We start from the raw sequence: 24,916 nt of genomic DNA on the forward strand, positions 1-24,916 counted from the left end.
TATACACACACACACACACACATATATATGCACACGCAGGCACACCACTCTCTGTGTTGAACAGTCCCTCACACAGACACAATCTCTTCCTCACAGACACACACTCTCTATCAAAGAGACACGCATAATGTCTTTCTCACACACCCACACACTCGCACTGTGTTGAACAATCCCAGCGCTTGTGTCTGACAGAGCTCCCTTCTCCTTCAGTCAAAGGCCTGTTTGTCTGGAAGCCAGTCTCTGTGGGACATTCACATTCTGCTGAATACAAACCAGCAGGGAAATATAGCATGAATTTACAAACACACACATTTGGAGTCATACGTAACAATGTCTTGGTTTCACAATTTCATTTGTGGTCGTTTTACTCCAGACATGTGTGCTACATATAATATCACATAAACCATCTTCATTGTCCTTAAACTACAACTCTTCAGAAACATTTTTTTTCTGCTGCCGTCGCACCACCAGATGAACTGCACAGACAGCAGCTGTGACTCGAGCTTAAAGAGGAACATGAATAGACAAAATAAATCTGTCCATCTGTATTACTCCAGTGAGAGTCAAGATTTAAAGAAATACTTTATGTTAGGACCAATGTACTGTGTCCATAAATTTGGATATGTGTTAACTAAGCGTCAAAGACTGAGACACACACTCACAGCATTCAGAGGCTGAATTAACTTGAATGTGCTTTTGATTATTGATTACATTAACATGGTCTCAAGACTGAAAGCAGAACATATGATAAAAAATATATATATAATCTATAGTGCCATTCTCACACCTCACACAAATTAAAGTTAATAACATGCAACACCTTGTCACACCAGGAAGTGTAGCTGGTGAGATAACTGTTAACTCACTAGCCAGCCAAGTTAGTCACAAAAGCTCTCATGATTATTTTCATTTTCTCAGGAATGTACTGTTTACTCCCCACTGGGAACATTGGCTTCTAAAAAGTTTATAGAGCAAGATCATTAACTCATCAGCTTAGCTCCGCCACTAATGGGACAAACACTGTCATCATTTAAAAGACGTTTTAAACTGTCTATTATACCATCAATTCAGAACTTGTCTCATAACTGTGTGTAACCATGAGCAAATCCTTTCGTGGCAGCAGTTGTAATGAACTGAATTTTGCCATTTAAAATGCTGTGTGACCTAACCATAACAACTCCTCTAAGGTCCAAAGCAGCTTAACGTTAAATTTATCAGTACTCATTCATGTTGTTTTAAATGAGGCAAGTGACTGATAAAAAAACAACAATATATCTTTATATTTTATTTTTCACTTATAAATTATATACTTACATGTTTTTTGTTAAGGACACGTTTGTTTTCTGTAAGCATCCCTCAACTCTTAACAGCTACTGCAAGCTCACAACATGACTGTTATGAGCTATTACTTTTCCACCATTGTGAACATGATTAAATGGCATTAATACATACAGTAATTAGTTTTCTGATACACAGTGGAGAGCAGCAACAGGCTGTATTTGTGTCTTCAAGAGTTACTGCTCTCCAAGTTCATAGAATATGGCACTTTATAAGCACAGGTACAATAGCTGAAGATACACTCAGGTGTTAGAATTATGAAACTCCAATACTCATCACTTTTTCTCAATGAACTCCAATGTTGTGGAATTTTGCTAAAAGATTTTGCGGTAAAGTTTGCAGTGTTTGGTAAAGTGTCTTTTTGTGATGTGAGCAATTGAATATTTGTTATGTACAACTGAAATTGTTGAATTTTAATTCTACCAACAGATAGACAATAGTGATCATATAAGGGGAACACATTAGATTTGAAAATATTCGTCTGAAATTTCAGTTACAGAGCAGTGTCATGTTAATATAAAATTGCACTGTGAGGAACAGTTTTACAAACTATAGTGTCATATGAGGAATGTGAAATTACCGTCAACGGGGTAAGTTTGAACAGAGAAAAAGAGAAGTGACTGCAACACTTGTACCAGAAAACAATATACTGCAGCTCAAAATCACAAAAGGTGAGTGCTGACTCTGAAGTTCTTGTATGAAACGTTTTTGTTCGGTGGAAACTGCTTTCCAAGGTTATCTCAGGTGGACGGTCAGGCCCTGTTAAGCCCCTCTCCAGAGTTTTTTTTTTTATTATGCAGTATAATTAAACCCTGATAGGAAAAAATCCTCATTACGTCTTAATTCTGCTGAGATTTTCCAAATAAAATGTCACTCAGACCACTTGTAGGTAAGTAGATTTAAAGTCTGTTCCAAGTGCGTTTTTAGCATTGCATTTATAAATGCCGGAGTTCATGAGTACAGGGTTCTGTATGACCAGACTGCCCTCCTCTGTCATGTAAATCCCTCCCTGCATTGTGAACCGGTTATGTGGAACCAGTGTTGTGCGTCCAGGCAGCGTCCATGAAATATCTGGCTTGGGAATACCAGTTGCAACACAGTTTAACGTCACTGGTGATCCACGATTGACTCTTGTAATTGATGTCAGTGTACTGGTGATGCGTGGTGGAAAAACCATCACCGCAACTGGGTAGGATAGTGTTGATGAGCCAAAAGAGTTGGAGGCTTTACAAATGTACGTTCCTTTGTCAAAGGCGGCGACCTGCCTGAGTTGGAGGGTTCCATTGGCAAGAAAAGATACCCGACCAATGTTTTGAGGTTTGTCCAAAACAAGACCATTAGGCAGGGTCCATGTGATTGATGCCTGTGGCCAGCCATCCACGCTGCAGGGCAAATTCAGATTGAGGCCATAAGTGATCTTCACCCCACCTGGAAAAGTGTAATTAGAACATTAAGCAGATTTTATGTGTACTTTTTATTTTTTTTTTTAAAAAAAGGAATGATTTGTTTGTGGTAAGAATGTGATCCAAGCTCAATCTGACCCAATTACAAGATTTATGCCATCAATTTGAATTAAATGGCTCCTGTAGACAGGTGTGCCTTGCATATTGGGATGCAGAAGTATAGTTGGTATTGCAATCCATGATAAGTTTAGTTGTTTTGGTAAATTTGCTTTATCCTGCTTTTTTGTTTGTTTCTAAAACAAGAAACAAACAAAAAAACAATGTATAGACTCATAATCCTGAGATGCAACTCTAATATGCAGAATTTTTTGTCACACAAGGTATTTAAAATCCAATAGATTTAAAAGAAATCATTTCCTTTTCAAATCATTGCAATACATATGTTTGCAAAATTATTGACCAAAAAGAGACTTATGCTTCATCAGTGTGAGATGGAAAACCATACCTGTAGATCCTCTGATCACTGGCTTTCTGCCTGCCTCCAGTGCGTAACGCTTCTCTGCTTGTCCTGCCACATTCTTTGCTAGACACCGGTACACTCCCTTATCACTTGCAAGCGGCTGAGAGATCTGTAGAGTTCCATTACCCAGATGATGTGTGAAGCGTTGGAGTCTAACACCAGGTGTTAACATTGTTCCATTGGGAAGAACCCATGCAAACTCTGGCCTAGGTTTTCCACGAGCAGGGCACTCTAGGCTTAGTAGCCTACCGTCTTGCTTAATGGGTAAGATTTCAATATTGGGAACAGCAAAACTTGGTTTTTCAGCTAATGATGCCACCTCTAACTCAACCAAAAGTGAGGCCTCACCCAGATTGTTTTTAGCCATACACATGTACCTCCCTTCATCTGTTTTCCTCACACCTCTCAGCTCCAAACTCCCATTCCGGTGGACTTGAAAGCGACCACCCACATAGGGCATTGGGAGTGTGTGGCCGTAAGGAGTAACCCACCAGACTCTTGGTGCGGGTTTCCCTTCCACACTGCAATCCAGGAGTGCTGTTTGGTAGGAGACAGCCAAAATCTTTGTGGTGCTCTTCCCTTTTATACCATTGATAAAGGGTTCCTGGGGTTCAACTTCAAGTTTCATGTTTTTAACATCATCACCAGCAGAATTTTGTGCCATACATGCATATTTCCCTTCATCGGCCAGTCTCACTTTATTTACTACTAACATCCCATCATCCAAGATTTGAAATTTGTCAGATGACATCAATATCAAATTCTTTCCTGGTGAGATCCACGTGATTTTTGGTGTAGGATCACCCATTGCCTGACAACTCAATTTTGCTGATTCTCCTAACTTTGCCATCACTAGTGATTGTGATTTTAATCTAATTTTGGGCGCATTCGATCCCACTTTAACGCTCACTTTTCTTTCGTCCTTGCCCAGTTTGTTCTTGGCATAACAAGTGTAGTCACCCTCATCTTTTTTGCCCATTTGCTGGAGAAGTAAAGTTCCATTGTCAAAAATAACATAGCGGCGATTGCGAAGGCCACTGTCATCCGACTGAAGAGCATTGTTGATCAAAGTTCCATCTGGGAGACTCCAGGAAACTTCTGGATCAGGGAGGCCTGTCGCAACACAGTCCACCTAAAAAGGAAACAAAAGAGGGAGAATGAGTGGATAAGGTAGAAAAGTAAGCGTAAGGTGGAATCTACGCTGTAAGATTGATTTGATTTTAAAATAATCAAGCTAATAACGCATATATATATATACATATACACACACACATACATATATATATAAAAGGAGAATAAACATTGAACTGGCAAATGTTGTTCACCAGTTCAATGTTTGATAATGAATGATAATGTTGATCCTATTTTAAATAACTTTGAGCTAGGTACCCATAGCTACCTGGAAATTTTCTCCAAAAGTGACGCTTGTCTGTGCAGTCCTCACGTGTTCAATTCTGGGAGGGGTCATTAACACCTCTACCTGATAATACAAACACATAAAGAAATAGATTAAATACTTTTAATGTGAAAGAAAGTTACAGTGAAAGCTCAGAAAATACAGACATACTTCATTCAGGTATTGATCACCGAATAACCTGCTATTTCAAATTTTGCCAGCCAAAATACAGAAAATTAAAATCCCACTCAAGAGTGAGAACAGACCACATTTTTTATTCTTAAGTCAAGGTATAAAGATACATCTTAACAACAGTGACTTTGATATTCATTAACAAGCCAAAGATTCCTGAAGTTATCTGTCCTTGTCATACCTGGAAGAGCTCCATGTCCTCCCCATTGGGCCGCTGGAAGAAACACAGATAATTTCCTCCATCCAGCTCAGTTAGCTGAAGTATCCTCAGAGTCCCATTACGGAAGACTTTAATTGGTCTCTCTGGACTGCAGACAGATGAGAGAGAGAAATTAGATTAAAGCAGTCAGTCAAGTTTAATGGAAAATAAAACCTTTAAATACTTCAATAATTTGGTCAATATGTTACAGTATTAACAAAATAAGTTACCTGTATCGATGTTCCATGATGGTCTTGGAGGGTAGCTGCCAGATGGTCCCTCTTGTGGATGCTGTAGACTCTGGACAGTGGAGGTAAACAGCAGAACCATACATAGCTGAAACAAAGTGCTGGCGGGATGGCACACCATGGTGGTGAGTTGGAGGGATGGGAAGAGGAACAGGAGGCTGATGGGAGAAGGAAGTGGAATCTGCCTTCACCTCCAGCAGGACAGTTCTTTTGGCAAGGCCAACAGCATTAGTGGCTAAACACTCATATCTGTGGAAGGATTGACAGCTTCTTGGTGACTTCTATCAAACTCACAGCTCTGATGTAAAGCTGCATATGGTAACCAAACCTAAATCAAAACATTACTTGATTATGTTAAGTGATTGAGATCACATTCTGATTTAGAAGGTGGGTCAACATTGAGCCTTGGGTTTTCAACCAGATATTTAAGCAGTACATAGACAAAAAGACAAAATCAAATGCGAATCTCATACCTCCCAGCATCAACTGGTGAAACATTTTTCACATACAGTGTCCCATTGGGGAAGACAAACAGCCTGCGTCCAAGAAACTGTGATGGTTTAACATGGACACCTGCTGGAAGCGTCCACTTCAGAGCCGGCACTGGTTCACCCTTCACAGAACAGTGGACATACAAACTCCTGCCTGGTTAAATGTGATTACATTAGTTTAGATCACACTGTGGCATTGCAAACATTTTACTGTATTGCCTACCAGTCATACCATAAGGAAAACTTTCAAACATTTGTTTTGGGAAGTTTTAGATGTCTTTGTTTACATGAATTTCTGTACCATACCTGGCTGAATGATCACAGTATCCATTACTTCTTCACTGATGCTTGGAGGCAGAGCTGCCACATGGAGATGATAAGTAATCGTATCAGCACCTGCTGCATTGCTTGCAATACATTTATAGTCCCCTTTGCTGGAGAAATTAGGAGAGTGAATGTGTAGAGTTCCATTCCGAAGCAGAGACATTGGAGAAAGGAGAGTGTGAACAGTTCCAACATCACGTACAAACGTCCTGTCAGGAAGAATCCACGAAATTTGGGCAGGTGGTCTTCCTGAAGCAAAGCAGTCAATAGTCACACTTTTCCCTAAATAGACTGCTATCTCTGTGGCCTTGGGCGGCTGGATCTTGGGTGCCTCAGTCTGAACAGCTAAGGTTACAGCCATACGATCTGATCCAAACCTGTTCTGGGCTGTGCAGAGGTACTGGCCTCTATCCTGAAGCTGGATGTTTTTAATAAGAAAAGTTCCATTTTTGAAGACTTCAAAACGAGTGCCATGCTTGGTGTTGGCTGGGATGGTGGCACCTGAGAGGGGAACAGAAAGGATAAGGGGGCAGTGGAGGCAGATATCTAAATTATTAATCACAATTCTCATAACTGGCTTTGCCACATTTGGAAATTTTGGTTTCTAGAATTCCCCTCCAATGGTATCAAAACAAAGTGGCAGGCAGATCTGACTCATGACCAATGACATGAATGAACTGAAAGCCACACATGGACTGTGTCAACTCCCTAGGATTGTCTCATTTTCCTACATTGTTTAATTTGCTTTTTGTGCTTAATTCCTTTGCTCTCTACCTCTCTCTCTCTCTATTACTACCTGTGGAGACTTTGGTCCATGCAATGCTGGGTTCAGGATTCCCTGTGGCTTTGCAGTGCAGGAACACATCACTTTCTGCCACCACTGACACACTAGCTGTGGTTACTGTGGTTATATGAGGTTTCACCCTGCCACTTTCAGCTCCCAACATCCATGGGAAAGGAGGTGCAGCAGTAGGTCGCAGAGAACTGATTCGACCTGCTACAAAGAAACATTCGAACAGCAAAAAATAATATCATTATTATCAATTAACATTTATTAAAATATACTGCTCATTGTACATTATAAATGTGTACTCTATATTTTTTTATAATAGTGCAACTACCTCCAACAGGCCAGCGACCTTCATTTTGGACTCCAGGGGTGGTGAGATGGTAAGAACGAGGCGTTGGCGTGAAACCAGAGAATGACAATGATGAAGGTTTTGCAGGCTTTGGAGGTTGCAGGGTGTAAGTGTAAGAAGCAGTAGGTGCAGGTGGTTTGGGGATATAGGGTCTCTGTGGAGGTGGATTGAGTTTTGGTGTGATGGGGGATGGAGGATTATAGACGCTAGTGCGAGGTTTGGGTGTCGCCATCCTCCCAAGCTGAATGATTCGATCGAGCTGTGCCTGAAAAATCAAAATCAGATGAGATCAATTATTAAGGTATGAACCAATTTACCTGGAATTAAGTACCATCGCTGAGAGATTACTGCCATCATTAGCATCATTAGAAAAACCACTGCATTTAAACTTACTTATTATTTTTGTGCATTTTCTTCTTGAAAGCATAACTTTCTATCTGCTGGGGGGGGGGGGGGGGGGGGGGGGGGGCAGTACTGGTTCTGTGGGGGGTGTACTGGCACTGTGGACACCAATGGGCTTTTTTACACCAGACATTTTTAAATAGAAAGAAAAATAAATGCATACTATTAAAAATGACTCTGTGCCATTAGGGGAGAGAACCTGCATGGACATAATGGAAACTGGTAAAGCTAAGTGGAGCTATTATTAGTGCTATTAAATCACACACCATTGGTTTTCTTGCTATTACGTCAAAATATCTGAAAGACTTGCCCTTAAAGCTAAATCTGCAAACACTGAGTTAAAGTCATACAAGAGCATACTGTAAAGAAAATTTACTTACTTAACAGTTTATAATATATTGGTCCACTTTCTATTGCATTTGTTACTTTAACCATTTGTTTTATGTGCTTTTAAAGCACTTTATGAACATTTAGATATGCACACTGCACAGCCACAAAAGCACCCCTCATCAAACCTGTCTATATCTGTTCCTCAGCCTTGATAGAAATAGTTGATCTCTGGTTTGCGTTCTGCCATCCAAGTGATGATTTAGATTATGATGTGGTAGGTGGGGATTAGGTTGTGTAAATCTGGAGTTTCCCGTTCTTCCAGTAACTGTAGGTGTGGGCTTCACTGTTTCAGCTGTGATCTCTGGTCGGTTGGTGACAACTGGGTTTTGAGCCCATGGATGGGGCAAAGGCCAAGGTGGATGTGTAGGCATAGAGTGTGACCCAGGACCTAGGAGCAGAGAGCAAATATTTGCTCAGATATGTCCATGCATTCTAACGAGGATTAGCGTGACATATTATAATGTAACAAGTTGCCAAAATATTGCCTCTTTATAATTATAATTATACTATCTTTTACACATTCTATCAGTTATTTATCATCACAACTCATTTCAAAAATAGTGTTTAATAAGGAAATCATTACACAGCATTTTTATTTACCATGCCTTGGATGAGAAAATGACTTTTGATCTGGCCAAGATGGGCTGAGAGGAACATACAGATGATGGTGATGGTGTGAAGGCCAGCGGGTGGTCGCAGAGAATCTGGGAGGCTGGGAATGCCGGCCTGAGTTCACTTTGCTTTGTCTTCCTGTATTTCTGTCTCGGTTTGTGTGTGTTGTCCTTGAAGGAGTAGTGTGCCTTCCTCTCTGTTTGTCCTGATGAAGCCAGGGGTGAAGTGGCTCCATTATTGGGAAATTATGGATCTCAGGCGTGACTTTTAGTTTGCTTAAATTTTTACTGTCTGTCTGCGTGACTTCTTCTCTTGTTATCCCTTTTGTTGGATTTGAGGTAATAACTTTGGAGGACGAATTTCTTGCTTGGGTTGATGTATTTTCTCCCATTGAAGGTCGAGTGTTAGGTCTTGGTCTATTTTGTGTTGTTAATTGGAGGTTTTGCCGCATATTGTTGTCCTGTCTAGATTTCTCTGTGTCTTGGTCACTGTCTTCTGTTTCTGTTTTGTCCTCCTCTTGACCTTTCATTGCACCCCTCTCACTCTCTCCTGCAAGATATTTATTATCTCTGCCCTCTTCCAAAGTTTGTGTTACAATCTCAACCCTCTGTCTCTCAGATTTCTTTAGGATTACAGCTTCAGTGTTTTCAACAGCTCTTTCAGTTGGACGAGGGGTACTGTCTAGCTTTGGAGTGACAACTGTCTTTGGATTAGGTAAATTATGTCTACCTTGAGAGCTGTCTACATGAGTATCTTGTACTTTAGGTGATGTGAATGTGGTAAGGCTACTGTTGAGATCATTAGTGGTATGAGAGGTTTTATTGTTTAAATCTTCCTCGGTATCCAGATTATCACTATCTTTGTAATTATATTCTTCATTGTATTCATCTTCCTCTGTCTGATACTCAGAAGATAGGGTTTCGTGCTTTGCTACTGTGGTTGGAACAGGTGTTGTAGTAGTAGTAGTAGTGGTTGTAGTTGTAGTTGTGGTCATCATGGTTGTTGTTTTTGGGGGGACAGTTGTTTGCTGCTTGTTTGACAAATGGTAGAAAGGGTGTATATGTGGGCGGATCCTTCTCATTGGGGGCTTTCTACGTCTATAAGGCGGCCTTCTCCTGTTTGACTGACCAGGAATGGGGTTCGCTCTCCCCTCCCTAGAGTCCTTATTTTCTGACTGATCAACTAACTGAGGAGTACCAACAGCAGGGGGGTCTGTGACAGCTTCTGCTTTTTCTGCTATTCCATCAACATGATGTAGGGTTGATTCTGTACTTTTGGGGGGTGGAGTTTGTAAAACCTTTGTCAGACTTTCAGATGTTTCAGAGTCTTTTCTATTATTTGATCTCTTCTCTGTAGAATAAGACTCAATCTTAGCTTTTGTGTTAATGGGAAAATTTGTTGGGTCCATCCTAGGATCAGTAGGGGTGGTAGCAGGGAGTAAATTGTTAAAACTAGAAGCAACTGTAGTGGCAGTTGTAGTAGTAGGTTTGGACACACTTGTTAGGACAGTTACTGTGTTTGGTTCTGGTAGTGACTGCTCTGTGGGCAGAACAACACTTGGTTTGGTCTTAACTTTAGATAATATCTCCGCCCAACGATTTGGATCTAATTCCTTAACTGATTTATTGTGCTTTCTTTTTGCATCTTTAATTCTTATCCTTGTTGAAAACCTGTTGGGATTCCTTTGTTCTGTTTCTACTTTCTTAGGGAACTGCGTCGCAAAAGGACGTATAATTTCCTGGTAATCTCCCCCCGAACCTTCTCCTTCCTCCAAGGTGACTGGCAAGATCTGCCGATTCATCTCAGTCTGTACTGTAGATCTATCAGAGGCCTTTTCACCTGTGACTTCCACCATGTGTGATATCATGTCAACTCCATATAGATTTGAAGCCAAGCAGCTGTACTCCCCCGTATCCTCTTGTGTCAACCTCCTTACAATCAAAGTCCCATTTTCCATTACTTCTGCTCGTCTTGTGTGTTGTGTGGGAAGAAGAATTTGGTTTTTGGGAAGGTACCACATAGTTTGACTTGGCTGGACTGAGGTCACCTCACATGGGAGAGAAAAAGAGTGTCCCTTTTCAACTACAATTTTCTGGCCATTGAAAGCAGTGGGGCTGAGCAAGCGATTTTTTATGGTGAGCCTTAAAGGCATAAAGTCCACACTAGCTTTGGTTCTGACCATACAATGATAAAGGCCTGAGTCAGACAATGTGGCATTTAAAATCACAAGTTCTCCTTTTTCAGAGATTTCAATTTTACCAGTTACATCTTCCACAATGGACAAATCAGGAAGCATCCACTCCACTTTCACCTCTGGATCTGATGTGACAACACTACACTTTAAGTGAACCTTTGAACCGTCTAGAGCAGTCTGAACCCGACCTGCTGTCCCTCTATGTATTAAAGCCCAGGACATGGCGGGATCATTCTCATCCTCCTGCCTTCTGTGACTGTTGAGGTGTTTGGTAATTACGGTAGTAAAGTCCATTACCAGTTTTTTGGTTGTTGTCTGCTGTCTGTTGAGCCTCAAAGTGACTCTGGGTTGAAGCAGCCACGAGGGTTCTGCTACCAAATACCCTTTTAAATCAGTGAAATATGGGGAATTTTCATTCACAGCTTGGGCATATCGATAGGTTATTCTGCTTGCATTTCCCCTCTGTTGACCTCTGTCCAAGATAGCAGGGCTTTCATAGTAATACGCAACCAGCTGCCACAGATTTTGCAGTGTCTCCCGATCAATTTCACACTCAAGGACAGTCACCAGTGATACATTGATATACAACTCCCCTGGTGAGAGTGGATTCACTGTCCAAGTCATAGGCGAACTGTCTCCAGGGTGGCGCACGTCACATGCCACATGTGCACTGTTTCCATGGCTGTCAGAAAGAACAAACGTGAGATGGCCTAAAGGCTTTTCAAAATCACGGGTGTACGGAAGGTCAGGCTCTGCCTCAGATTCAGCCCACACAGGATTGTCCCACTGTTTGAGGGGGGAGCGAAGAGATGGCCGTTCACAGGTAAGCTTCTCTGGAGTCAATCCAAGCAAAAGGGACCCATTCAGTGGTTGAGGAGAGGAGCACTGGGCACAAGTCTCACTTGTTCCACGTTCCTTCTTGCACTTTATTATGCCTTGGGGAAAGAAAGGGAGAGAGGGGGAAATAAAAAGGCAAGAATACATGGAATGAAGTTAACAATTATTGAAGTAAGAACAAGTAAGATGAAGGACGACAAAGGGTTATAGGCAAGGGGCAGTTAGGGAGATGTAGGTAAAGATAATGGAGTAAGGAAAAATGTAAGGAATGAATTAAGATGGGATGTAGGAAAAAAGGATGGTAAAGGTGAAAAATAAAACATGAATCTGAGATATTAGAGCTTTGGCAAAAAGCAAATAAAATTTTATTTCATCGTGAGTTTGAGTTCAGTGAAGGTTCATTCATCCATGAGTTAAGGTCTGGCAGTCACAGTCCCTTATTTTCAGAGGAAGCAGGCCATACATAATGATATATTATCAACTCTCCTGCTGAAACAAGCAGTTGGCATATGGGACTGGTTAGAGATGTTTCATGAAAACATAACAAAGCTAAATCAAAGCACTGGAGAAATGCTTAATGAAACACAAAGGAAAATTAAAACATAAACAATTTCATAAATTTTCTGGATTGCATATGGATCAAATACAGTCAATTAATACAGTCAGTGTTCTTCATATGTTGTGCAGACGTGCAACATTTTCTGCCTCGAGTCAAGAACACTTTTTTGAAGCCTTAGAGTTTGTGTCACATGGAATATTTGCCTTGACAGGATTTCATCAGTCACGTACTGTATTTTGTTTTAATGTTTTATGTGGAAATGACTATGAAGAGACTTGAATTTTGAATCTTGAATGTTGGTTAATGTCTTCATCACCATCTCTACTTCTGTTGTAACAGATGTCATCCCTGACAGAGAATTATCACTTGACTCTCCTAGCATGGGCCTGAGCCACATCAGGCTGCTGTTATCAGAGAGTTCACAAAGTCAGATTATATCAGTGTTTTGTTTTCAGCTCATTCCCCTCCCAAGTATCCAAAATTTATTAACTAAAAGTTTAATTTTAAGAATGTCTCCCTACAGACATTTACATAGTTGTTTAGTTGTTTGTTTTGTTGTTTGTCATCGTTTAGATAAAACCTTAAGGCACCACAAGTGAAGAAGTAAGGAATAATGTTTTCATGAAAAATTTCAGGAAGTTCTTATGTGAGAAAATAAGACTGGAATACTCATTCATGCATCCTTACCTTCATGTGTGGAGCTCCATTCTACCAACCAGTGCAGCTGACAGTCACAGGCCCAGGGATTACCATGTAGAGAGAGGAGCTCAAGCCTGGGAGCTGTCTTCAGTGCTGTGGCAGGAAGCTGCTCCAAAAGGTTGTCTGCCAGGTGTAAGTGTCTGAGACAAAAACACAGGTCCTTTACTTATTGGTCTGCTGGGTGACTAATCTTGAATGTACTGAAAACAAGCAAATAAACAAATATACTGTAATACCTATGTATATACTATGAGGTAGAGGTACAGCAACAATATGCATAACAACACTTTGAGGTATCAATGCATCTTTTATATGGCATTTATACTGTATAAGCAAAGACACATCCCCTGAAGTCTAACTGGTGTCAGGTGTACCCTACGTATGCCAAAGCAACAGCAAATACAAATATCTAAAACAGTGATGCCAATCATAAATAAATAGATAAACAAGATAAAATGTCCAGTGTGTTATTTCTTACTTGAGCCCAGAGGTCCAAAAGCTTCCCAGTACCGACACTGTTATGAAGGTGTGAGGGTGGATCTCTTTCAGGAGGTTCCCCTCCAGCTGCAGGAGTTTTAGGGAGGTCAAGCCTGAGAAGGAGTATGGCTCTATAAAATCAATGAGGTTGTGGTCCAGATGAAGGCGGATCAAACCAACGAGGCCTTCAAACAGACCAGGGTTCACCGATGTTAGCTTGTTGTAACTCAACTTCAGGATCTGGAAAAAAAAAAAACAATTTGTGTTATACTGCCATTTATGGAACATCAATTAAATTTATAAGAAGCAGTAATTAAACTAGGGGACAGACTGACTCAGACTCACAGCCCTGATATGCTATTGCAATATAAAGGTGCCATGGTTAGTTACATTGCCGATGTGTCTCTGGCAACTTGAAGAATTTAAGTCCACATCCAACAGCCTGTTGTCTCTGGTTGACTCCACCAGCTCCTTACAAAAGCACTGTCAATTTTAAGCTTGTGGATGCTTTCAATTTCATTCAGCTTGTGGACTCGAAAGAATGAGCAAAAAGTATCTAATGGCAGATAACAGATGTGCAGAGCAGGAGAGAAACTAGCACTTTGTTCAGGGGGTTTGGTGGCATGAATGACTGTAATATTACATAGAGCAATTTATTTAGCCTTAATTCAGTTTTATATTGTGTTACTCACTGAGTCATCACTTTTTAAAAAGTGCACTGGATCTGACTTTCAAACTTTAAACTTTATGAGTCATCCTAAATTAGAGCTGGAGCAGAAAAGAGGATTCCTTCTACAGCTGCTCCTCTAGCAAGTCACAGATTCAACCAAGCCCACCTTTTGCCTTGATGTAATTGATTCTGATGTTTTGGCATGGATCATCAGTCTGTTTCAGATACAGTTTATGGTTCTTAGTGGATCCATCTGGACCCAACAAGACTCACTGCAAATGCAACTAATTACTCTTATAAACATAGTTTAGTTGTTGTTAGTCAGCCACAGTGTGGCTCCTCATACATTGTTTTCTATTTGTTGTGCGGGTCTCTTTCTTAAATGAAATGTCACACTTACAGTCGTATAATCCAGATGTGATCCTGGGATTGAAATTTGGTTTCCACCTGTGGCCTTATCTTGTTTGTTTATGCTACAAATTGTCCAGTTATGTTTTAGAGCCAGATATGGACAACGTAAGAGATATGAACACTAAAGAGGGTTTACAAGAAGCCTTGACACAAACTGAACCATGTATTTAACCACTCTGTCTTTACTTGGATGTGCTGGAATCACCTCACTTTATACTACCTCCAGAACTATGTTTATTTTACTTATCTTATTTTATTTTGTTTTACTTTATTCTATTTTATCTTATCTATTATATGTTACTCGTTCTTAAGTTTTATGTATGCAATCACTAAGACAAATTCCTAGTAATATGAAACCTCTTCACTTACATGGTAATAAAGACAATTCTGATTCTGATTATAATTCTGATTTGTAAATTGATAACTCTCTAAAAATTTTAATCTAACCATACAGACACACACAGACCATACCTGTAGTGATCTCAGGCTGTAAAATGCTCCAGGGTGGACTGTGGTAATGTCATTGCCATGCAGCATGAGCATTTCCAGTTGGCGCAGTGACCTGAATTCTGACCCCTCCACCTCTGTCAGACTGTTATAACTGTTAGAGAGAGAAAATAAACAGGAGCAGTTACTGGGATGAAAGCGAGTCATTAGGGGGGGTCAGAAGGATTGGAAACTAAAATTAGCAGTCAGTGCTTGCACATGTGCATCTGGGCAATGTGACCTTTCAAATGAATGGCAAACTGATCGTTGGAATTACTGGATGGAAAGAAGGAAAGAGGAGCAGAAAGACCTCAGTCAACCTTTGACCCTCATTTATGTGCTCATTCTTAAAACTTCACCATATGAAAAGCAGAGGAAACACACACAGCATGGGGCTTTTTCCATTTGTTTTGCCCTCTTGTAAACAACAGTAATGCAACAAGTCGACAGCATTTGACGGATTTCGACGTAGGAGAAGTAGTAAGGCCTTTCAACACCAGGAATCAGCATGATGTCTTCTAACAGAATCTGCTATCTTGTATTGAGTTCCTAGACTGTAAAACACGCAACATTCCCTGGGTGCAGTTATACCCAATTGAACACATATGGGAGATTTATTGATGGCATTTTTCCACCAGCATCAATAAACCAGCCAGCTCACAGTATATCATCTAGTGGTCACTTTCATCCAGAGTGTCTTTCTTTACCATGACACACACATATTTTTAGTGTAGGTTTCACCATAGGAGAGTGAACTTCTAACCCTCGAAGTATTAGTGCTTTGCTCTTTTACCATAGCAAAAGCTGTTGCATTCCTTCAGTGTACAGGAGTTAAAGCATTTGCAGACACACTCAAAGGCACACTGATGCTGGTGTAACTCTTGAACTTCATCAAATAATGGACACTTTTTCCAGCCAAATTTGAACAGGGGATACTGCGGTCCATGGTTGTTGTTTTAATATCTGTGCCAAGGTGTTGTTGCTTTATCGATAATTTGATAGGGTTTTTTTTGTTTGCTTGTTTGATTGTTTTTTAGGAAGTTACAAAAATTGTTGCAGTCAGCATGCTTTAATCGTGGCTGACCTGTATGTGCTTCGTATTTGGGCAAATGGACAAATAGCTGAATGCTATGCCCCATTTTCACTGTGCTGATTGACAAACTGTTGTCTATTAGATATCAGTACACAGCTCCACACAGCCATAAATCGTGATTGTACAAATTGTGTACTGGGCTTGTTCCCTCTTGCTGGTCCATTTCATCCTCCCAGTTCACTCAGTCAGCAGGTCCTGAGAGGGTGGATGCCTGCATTTACAGAATTCATCCAGTATTGCTCTAAATCCAAAACTAAAGATTAACAGCCCCCAGAGTGCAACCTACATAAAACATTGCAAACATGCCTGCTATGAACATATAGCCTACCAACAGTTTTGCATTAGAGTCTAAATCCCCCTGGTCTTCACCTCAGTCTCCAAGGTAGTCTAATGTTTAGCATGTTAGAGCCTGTTAGCTCCCTCAAGGTTTGGTCCTCCTCCAAATGTCTGCTTCGCTGACATGTCATTGCAAAATTCCCCTCATTCTGATTAGAACAGACACTTCCTCTACCCCACACAAAGATCCAACCATCAGGAATCAATAGGGAATCAGAAAAAGAGCGTGCAACATCAAACAGTTCTCTGTGCTGAAATGGTAAACTGACAACGCTGCGTTCGGTTTTCGGTGTCTGTACGTTTGCTGTGCATGTCAAACTGTCTGTTCTCACATGGCACGTTTCCTGGGTAAAATGATGATGGTGACAGATTTAACACCCAAAGTCCTGTCATCATTTCAGACAGCTGTAGACAAATGCACCCTTTTGCATTTGAATTGGCTAGCCAAATAAATGTCAATATGATGGTTCAAAACACTTCGTCTTCGACTGACTTTTTAATATTTCAAACTAATGGATTTTTTTAAAAACAAGAATTGAGAGTATTTAATTAAATATTGCCTTGGTAGCTTCATACATAATGCATCTTTTTTGTTGACTAGAAACGCTCCTTTGTTTTTGCAACAACACTGAATTACTATAGTACATAGTAAACTGGTTAGACAGACATGCTATGTCATAGCTGATGCTATAACAGACTAACATATTATTTCACCCATTCCTTACACTTTTGCTCTTGCGTTTTGCACAAGCTAGGAAGAGACCATCCTACATAATCTTCATACAGCCCCCCAAAAGTTGTGATGCTGTGTAAAGCAAATAAAAATAAAATGCAATAATTTGCAAATGGACTGTGTTTAACAGCTAGGGTAAACTGAATATATTTCAGAAAGAATTAGCAATTCAGTTCTAATTAAGTTTCACTCAGCATTCCAATGTTTTTCTACACCATGTATACCGTTTCAACATGGGGAGAAACTCAAAACTTGAGCTACCATTGGACAATTGCCATCTCGTGATTGTTTAATAGGAGGAAGTCAGAGACCGGATCTGCTTATTGCTCCTGCCATTTGGAAGCCATGGAATGTCTTTGACTATTGTGGATCTGCAATGATATAATATATTCTATGTGCCTGAACATGTGTACTCTTTTTGTTCTTTTTTTTTTCTTGGCGTTCAAATCCTGCAACAGTACAAGAGCGCAGGTGAAGACAGTTAACCGCCTGTGGGCTGTAGATTGGCCCCACATTTTAGCTTTTGTGACCATTTACCCGCTGAAACATTCAATCACATCAAAGCACCGTGGCTATCCAGTAGTGATGGGCTGGAGAGCTGCTCTAGCCCCAAATCTAATGCACCTGAAACACATTGATAGCTGTTCCCACAATGAAGACCCAAAAGTGAACACCATGAACAGTGGCGTAACTCCAGCTGCTGCTTGCCAGATAGTTTGCCATGTAAATATGCATTGTTTGGAGGCAATTATTAGACAAGGCAATTTGCTATATACCAAACAGTGGCTGGGTGTATTTTCTGCTGTGCTGGAGGGCAGTAAATGTTCCTTCCACAATACAGACACCCACATGGAGGTGATTAGGAGATTTATTCCCTCCTGAGTCAGTTCAGTACCATATGCTGGTACTAAGCTCTTATCTTTGGGGTTTAAAACAGATGTCAAATTAAAAGCACCATGGGCTAAACACTGAAGATATCACTGCTGACGCTGCTGTACATCTGGTTTCTTTTGTTCTTTGGGACAACTGACATGTGATGAACTGAAAACAAGCAGTGGTATATTTTTATAATCCCACCCCATAAAACAAGAGAGTAATTTGGTCAATGTTTGGTCAATGGCATTAAAAAAGTTATCTTAAGAGAACAGTCAAGATGCTGTCTCATCAACTGAAAGCCCTTGCCTCAGCATTTTGGACTGTCAGTTATTAGAGGCAGTGATGATCATTTATTTGCTAAAGAAAATGCTTCTCTGACAAATCAGCCACACCACATTCCACACTATTTCCTGTGGAGTGTTAAGTTTTCTTCCCATTGGGCTGCCATAACAATTTCTCAATGCTTCTGTCTTATGCGTATGTGTTGTATGTAACATACAATATATATATATAAATGTAACATGATTGAGTCTTACCCCAGGTTGAGCCTCTCTGTGTCTTTTGGAAAGCTTTTGGGTATGGTGGTGAGATGCCTGAAGGTACAGTGGACCTCTTTAACGCCAGGACAGCTACAGCTCCGTGGGCAGGATGGGACGGCACCTATAGGGGTGATCTGCAAAGAGGGGAGGAGGTATGCAAGAAGAAAGAGCCAATGTGAAAGATAAAACAATCAGATGGAGAAGATTAGCAATCACATAAGAGGGGGCAGAAGTAAAATTAACAAGGGAAGGTATTCAAAAGCATGAGAGATGAGATAAGAGAAGGAGAAGCGAACGGATGAGTTCAGACCTGTGTAGACAATGACAGTTTGGAAAGAAATCAATACTAATGGGGGTAAATATACTTGAGGCATATATAAAATAGGTCTGTGTGCTCTTGTCTGCCTAATTCCATCAAGCATTTTTTTTTTTAAAGATAATTCATTCAGCTTTTCTTAAATTCAAGACTAATTAATGTATATACTTTAATTACTTAGCTATCCTTGTGTTGTGTTTTTCATCATATGTCAGCATCATTACTTTAGCAATTGTAGTAATGGCTGTGGTCTGCAAACTCTGGTGAATGAACACCCACAGCACAACAGCATTTTCACATTGTCTTCATAGCCAGTAAAAAGTCTGATAGGTTGGCTCATTTTTTTAGTAAATGGAGTGTCACACTGTAAGTGACTTTTATCAGTCAAGCTACCACTGGCCTCTTTAAGAAGCTGAGAGCCTCTGCAAGGAGGATTTACCGTATGCCATAGCAGTGACATGAAGAGCAGGGGAACCCACGCTGCAGCCAGCCCACAGAAGATTTTAGCACACCACCACAGTGCCATGACTGGATGGCTGTCAGACCACTCACGTCATCAATACACCTGCGGGAAGGGATGAAGTGACTCAGACGCACAGATTTATATGTACAAAAACTAAATGTCACAAACTTCACATAAATAGGAATTATTTCAGGGCTGTTATGGTGAATTGCATTAAGTAAACGGGCGACTCAGTATAGTGATAATACTATTGGTCCAGATGCACTGTAGATTTGTAGTATTAGTACTGTGGCCCATTGTATAGTGGGATGTCCTCCAGCCCCTTGGCACTTGGCACTTTACAGGAGGGTTGGAGAAATGTGAAATTGTTTAGATCTTTTTAGGCTTCCTTTAGGAGTATACCTCCTTGCAATTTGTAACAAAATTTACATCACATCTGCTGTAGTTGTTTTTGACCATTTGGGGGCAGCTGAAACAAGCTGGAAACATAACACAGGCATATTATAACTTTACAAGTTTCTATGGCAAACCTTTTTTTCACCCATCCAACACATACAAAACAGAATTAATTCGCAGTCATATTATTTGGTCTCTAAACAAGTCAAGTCATTTCAATTTTATTTATATAGCACCAAATCAGAACAAAAGGGGTCTTGCATCACTTTTCACATGGAGCAGGTCTAGACCATGCCCAGAGACCCAACAAGCACTTGGATTAACAAATTGAGTGTTTAGCTGCTAATTACTCTTGTACATTCACCAGCTAGCTAGTCAGCAACTAAAGATACTCCTTACTTATGTTATATCAAAATAAGCTACATTTACAAAAATAGGACCCTAATAGTATACACACAGCTTTTGGTGAAGAGATATGCTTCATTTATATGTGCACTGCCACCACACACACACACACACACACACACACACACACACACACACACACACACACACACACACACACACACACACATTCACCTAATTTTCATCTTTTGACAACTGAGTACTTCTTAAAACTTACTCAAAGATTTACTTTTTAGATTTCATTAGACACGATTAAGAGAAAATTAATATAATAACTTGCAAAATCCACTGTATTAATAATTGCTTCACACAAGCCCAAACTGGCACATCCATAATTGTCAGATGAGGAAAGAAAGAAAGAAAGAAAGTTCTCATGATAACATTAGCAAGACTGAGAAAAGGAGAGCAGTTGACAGCAGCTCTCCTACACCAAAGTATTTGCCCTAAGGTTGCTAAAATGTGTCAGAGTGGTTTGAACACCCATTTAAGTCCTGCCTGTCTTCACTACACCTTTCCTTGGGGAACTCAACACGTTGCAAATCCTCTTTTATCCAACTTAATCACGTTCAAAATTGGGAATATGTGTTCTTTGAAAACACACAATGGACATAACATCTGTCAGGGCTGGCGATTAAAGACTCAAAATCACACTCTGATGGCTCAAACTAATACTATAATAAAATAGAATACAACACAGCACAAAACACAGTGTAAAATAACCACTTAACATTGGCAGCTGTGGTTTGCTGCCCTGCCAAGTGGTTTGACACTCGTTATGTTGATTTAAATGTTAACATACTCCTTTGAAGACCTTACATACAAATTACATACACTCACACTCGTTGAAACAAATACTCTACACAAAGACACACACCAGTCTGATAGCTAATGAACTCAGATGGGAGAGAGAAATGGGTAGAGGACGAATAAAGGAAGCTGGTAAGACCAAACAACATGTACCGTCTGAAGTCAGTAGAGGGCAGTTTGGGGTATCTGGTTTCTGTTTTCCTATCCTTGTGTTCTCTCTTCACATTGAAGCTGATTCACCTGACAGCTGTGTGTGTGTGGGGGACCACACCAGCAGCTTTTTGAGGCTGTACAAAAGTACAGCAGCGTTGGTGCAGGTGGAGTACAGTGAGTTGCTGAAAATAGCCGCCTTCTGTAATACCTTCTACCCATAAACAAAACAATGAGCCTAGAGACTATGAAAAGCCTGATAGAACTGAGGAAAACTTTAGCATCAGAATATATATATAAATATATAATAATTTGAACCATTGCTATTTTAAAATTTATGTAGATTAAGGCAAACTAGATCTTTAAATTAAGTTTAGGCTATTTGGGGATGTCAGGGGTCAGGTCAGCTAAGGAACACAAGCTCTGGAGCTGTTCAGTATTCATTCTTGTGGTCAGGAATGGATGTCACAAGAGCCTGAGCCTGCGTTAATGACTTTCACACATTGCATCCAAGACTGTAAAAATTCATGCTTAATATTTCGAAAAGCCAGTATCTGACATTGGTCACAGGATACACCATGCTTACAGCTTGCAATGAATGTCCCATATTGTCTGTACAAAACTGGTCATCAGTTCTATAATTTAAATGACATGTTGAAAGAATATTAGATGCATTTTATAAAGTGTTACACACAGCTGTTCAGCATCCCTGACTTTTTATAGGGCTCAGGTAAGACTATAACTTGTTGCTGCAACAGCTTCTGCCTTGCCTTTACAGAGCAATAAAGGTGTCACTTCAGTCGGTTTCTACTGTCAGGGGTTATGCTGATCACAGGTAGACGCTGTCAGCTTGATAGCTCTCTGCTCCTGCTTTCCTCTGATGACTTTACCAGATCTCCTGTGTTAGTAATTTGGAGACAGAGTGGCCAGGACAGGAAATGCATATAAAAACACAGGAGAGGAAGTGTGGTAGAGAGGGAGAGGATAGCAGACAGAGAAAAAAATCACTTAGGACCCCTCCTTGAGTCTTACTTGACAAGGATGAAGTGCTGTACTTCCACTGAAAGAACCAGAGTGCTAAACTGCCCGACCTCCTGCTTATTGAAATCATATGCTCGCTGGCACATAAAGTCATGCAAAAATTCATCCCTCTCTTTTTTCCTATATATGCTTCTTCATGATCAGTGAATGATCTATGAGAGGACTCAAAGTCATGCTGTCATGAAGAGAAGGGGGATCGGGGTGGGGGAATTTTAATGGAGGAAGGATGGGCAGAAACAGTTTCCATTTTCCATGCAGTTTCCTAACACCAGTGAGACACGCCATATCTCACAGCCTAAATGCATTAGTTTAATCAAAATCAGAACTGCAGTAAAGAAAAACAATACCATGCATCTGGCTTTTGAGGTGATGTGTGATCGCCCGCTACCATACAGCGTGCTCGGTTGATAACCTGCCAGCGCCTCTTAGAGAATTTTGATGTTTAGAATTCATCACTTAAATCTGATGAAAAGCCAAATTGATCTCCTCAATACACATTGTGTCCCTTGAAGAATGTCTGAGAGTGAGGCCAATACATCTTAATGTCAAAAACATTACGTTGACTGATAGCCAAGTCACAGCTGCTCTATTCAAGATAACACATGTAAAGAAACGACTATAATATGATTCCCACATGTTTTCCATGGAAGTCTGTAATATCATGCCCTGCCTGTATATCCTCATTCACAAATATTTTTCACCATAATGTGTGGATTGTTGCTATAGGATACAACCGTGTTTTTTTTAAGCAAGTTGAACAGCTGTGTTTTATGACTGACAATCACATTTAATCATTTTTATCAGAGTTAATTGGTGTAATCATTATTACCAATCCCACTCAGTGGACCAACCTCTGGCTTACGGTTATTTATTTAAGTGTACTTTTTTTTTTTTTATCTTTTTGGGATGAGACACGAAATCCTCTGCCTGGATGCTAATTGACTACTTTAACTATTTTCATGTGCAGATTCCTTTCAGATTTGCCTTCCAAGTATTGGCTGTAAATCTCTCAGAGTTTCAGCACGTTTTTGCTGCAGTGGCATGGAGTGAAGCTCAGGTGGCTTTTGAGCAAGCCTAAAATACTTTGTAGAGTCAAGGCAAAGTCCAGCAAGTTTTATTTTGTCTCTGGCTCATTAATACTTATTATAACCCTTTAGTCAATAAAACAAAGCTACATGTGGCTAATAAATACTTAAGGTGTGTATTTATGTTTGCCTCAAGTGATCATTGGTACCAATGTGATTTAAATGCACTTCACCAAAGGACTGGCTTAAAGAAATTTTCACACCAACAGGCTTTTCAGCAGAAATTTCTGTGTCTTGAATGTGCATACTGAATATAAAAATTTGCAATTTCAGATACTATTTGGACATAATCATATGGGAATCTTGTGCTATTACATCCCGTTTTGGTGGCATGTAGATCAAAAAAGTACATACGCTTGCAAAGACAAGATCTATTTCTGTTTTCCTAAAGGAAGTGGACAAAGAGTTGCTCGGAAGACCACAATAAACAACACCATTTACTTTGTTACTTAACACAAATCTATCAGCCCATGACTTACTGAGACACCAACCACATCTGTCACAACATGACTGAGTATGAAATCAGATTTCAAAGTGAGACGGCATTCTTTGATGTCATGAAGAATGATATGGCTTAAACTGTCACTTTTGTAGCTTTTTGACACTAATTAGACAACTTCAAGTTATTTAACTGGCATTTTAACATAAGGACAATTAGAGTCATCAGCCATACATCAGCATCTGTTGGCTCACGGTCCTGGGAGAAAATGATATAGTTCTTACAATGTATGGGCCAGCACATGAAGAGAAATTTTAAATGAGAATCTCCATATTAGGACCAGAGATCTGCAAAGAAAACAGCATCCTGAAAACCAACAACAGCATCTGTTTAAGATACTCACATCTGGGAGCATTTAAAAAGTTCTCATTATAAAAATCTCAAGAGACTCACCTGGAAATTCCTCCAGAAGGGGGTGGGGGGGTGAACAGTTTAAGTGCAAAATATACCCCCAAACAAGTCCTTTAGTTTTGACTGCAGGGTGGGACGTTTTACAAGAAAAACAGGCGTTAAAAAAGTATCCAGTTGATGTTTTAGTCCTGTGGCTGTTTGTGCTATACTGACTTGTAAAGCCACTGAGGTGCTGAGGTCTGGGTAAGAGAGAGCAGGAGAGGGGATGGAGCGCTTTCTGTGTGTGTATGTCTCTGTGTGTGTGTGTGTGTGTGTGTCTGTGTGTCTGTGTGTGTGTGTGTGTGTGGGGATTAGTTTGACCCTCCGTTGGTCCTTAAGGCATCTGGATTTCAGATTAACTTCTTTCTCGTCTCCTTCTGTAACTGTGCGGTCAGGAATGCTGCTTCTCCATCCCCTCCTACACCTACGCTCCTTCCTTCGCCTCCTCTATTCATCTCCTCTCCGTCTCTCTCTCTCTCTCTCTCTCTCTCTCTCTCTCTCTCTCTCTCTCTCTCTCCGTGCTTTAACTATCTTTCACTCTCCCACTCTGAGAGTCCAATCCAATCCTGGTGGAAACATTATCACTTTCCCTTTCACTGTTTCCTTTCTTTCTCGCTCCCTCTGTTTACCTCCTCTCTCAGTAGCTTTTTTTTCTCTTTTCCCTCTCTGTCTGCTTTTCTCTTTACGCGTTCTCACCTTTCCACCTTTCCCCCGCCTCCTTCTTCCTGATCTTTTCTTCCTCTTGAGGTACATTACCACTTCTGAATACTGATTAGACAATTATAATAATCCAGCTTTAG

The 24,916-nt window shown here is 40.3% G+C and overlaps 1 protein-coding gene across 1 annotated transcript; it reads right to left on the reverse strand.

The window, feature by feature from the left end:
* Positions 1-1,258: 1,258 nt before the first annotated feature.
* Positions 1,259-24,603, reverse strand: si:ch211-159i8.4 (matrix-remodeling-associated protein 5). The gene is made up of 17 exons (XM_046406867.1): positions 24,120-24,603; positions 19,320-19,445; positions 18,562-18,698; positions 14,973-15,102; positions 13,422-13,660; positions 12,932-13,083; positions 8,643-11,783; positions 8,168-8,430; positions 7,233-7,515; positions 6,908-7,108; positions 6,094-6,612; positions 5,770-5,941; positions 5,279-5,545; positions 5,031-5,157; positions 4,661-4,741; positions 3,247-4,393; positions 1,259-2,766 (listed from the first exon to the last, which is right to left on the reverse strand). Exons 2-17 carry the CDS (start codon positions 19,404-19,406, stop codon positions 2,213-2,215), a joined length of 7,500 nt encoding a protein of 2,499 aa, XP_046262823.1. The 5' UTR covers positions 19,407-19,445; positions 24,120-24,603; the 3' UTR covers positions 1,259-2,212.
* Between the last annotated feature and the right edge of the window lie 313 nt (positions 24,604-24,916).

The sequence above is a fragment of the Scatophagus argus genome, chromosome 12 (assembly GCF_020382885.2).
Source record: "Scatophagus argus isolate fScaArg1 chromosome 12, fScaArg1.pri, whole genome shotgun sequence".
Taxonomy (NCBI): Eukaryota; Metazoa; Chordata; class Actinopteri; family Scatophagidae; genus Scatophagus; species Scatophagus argus.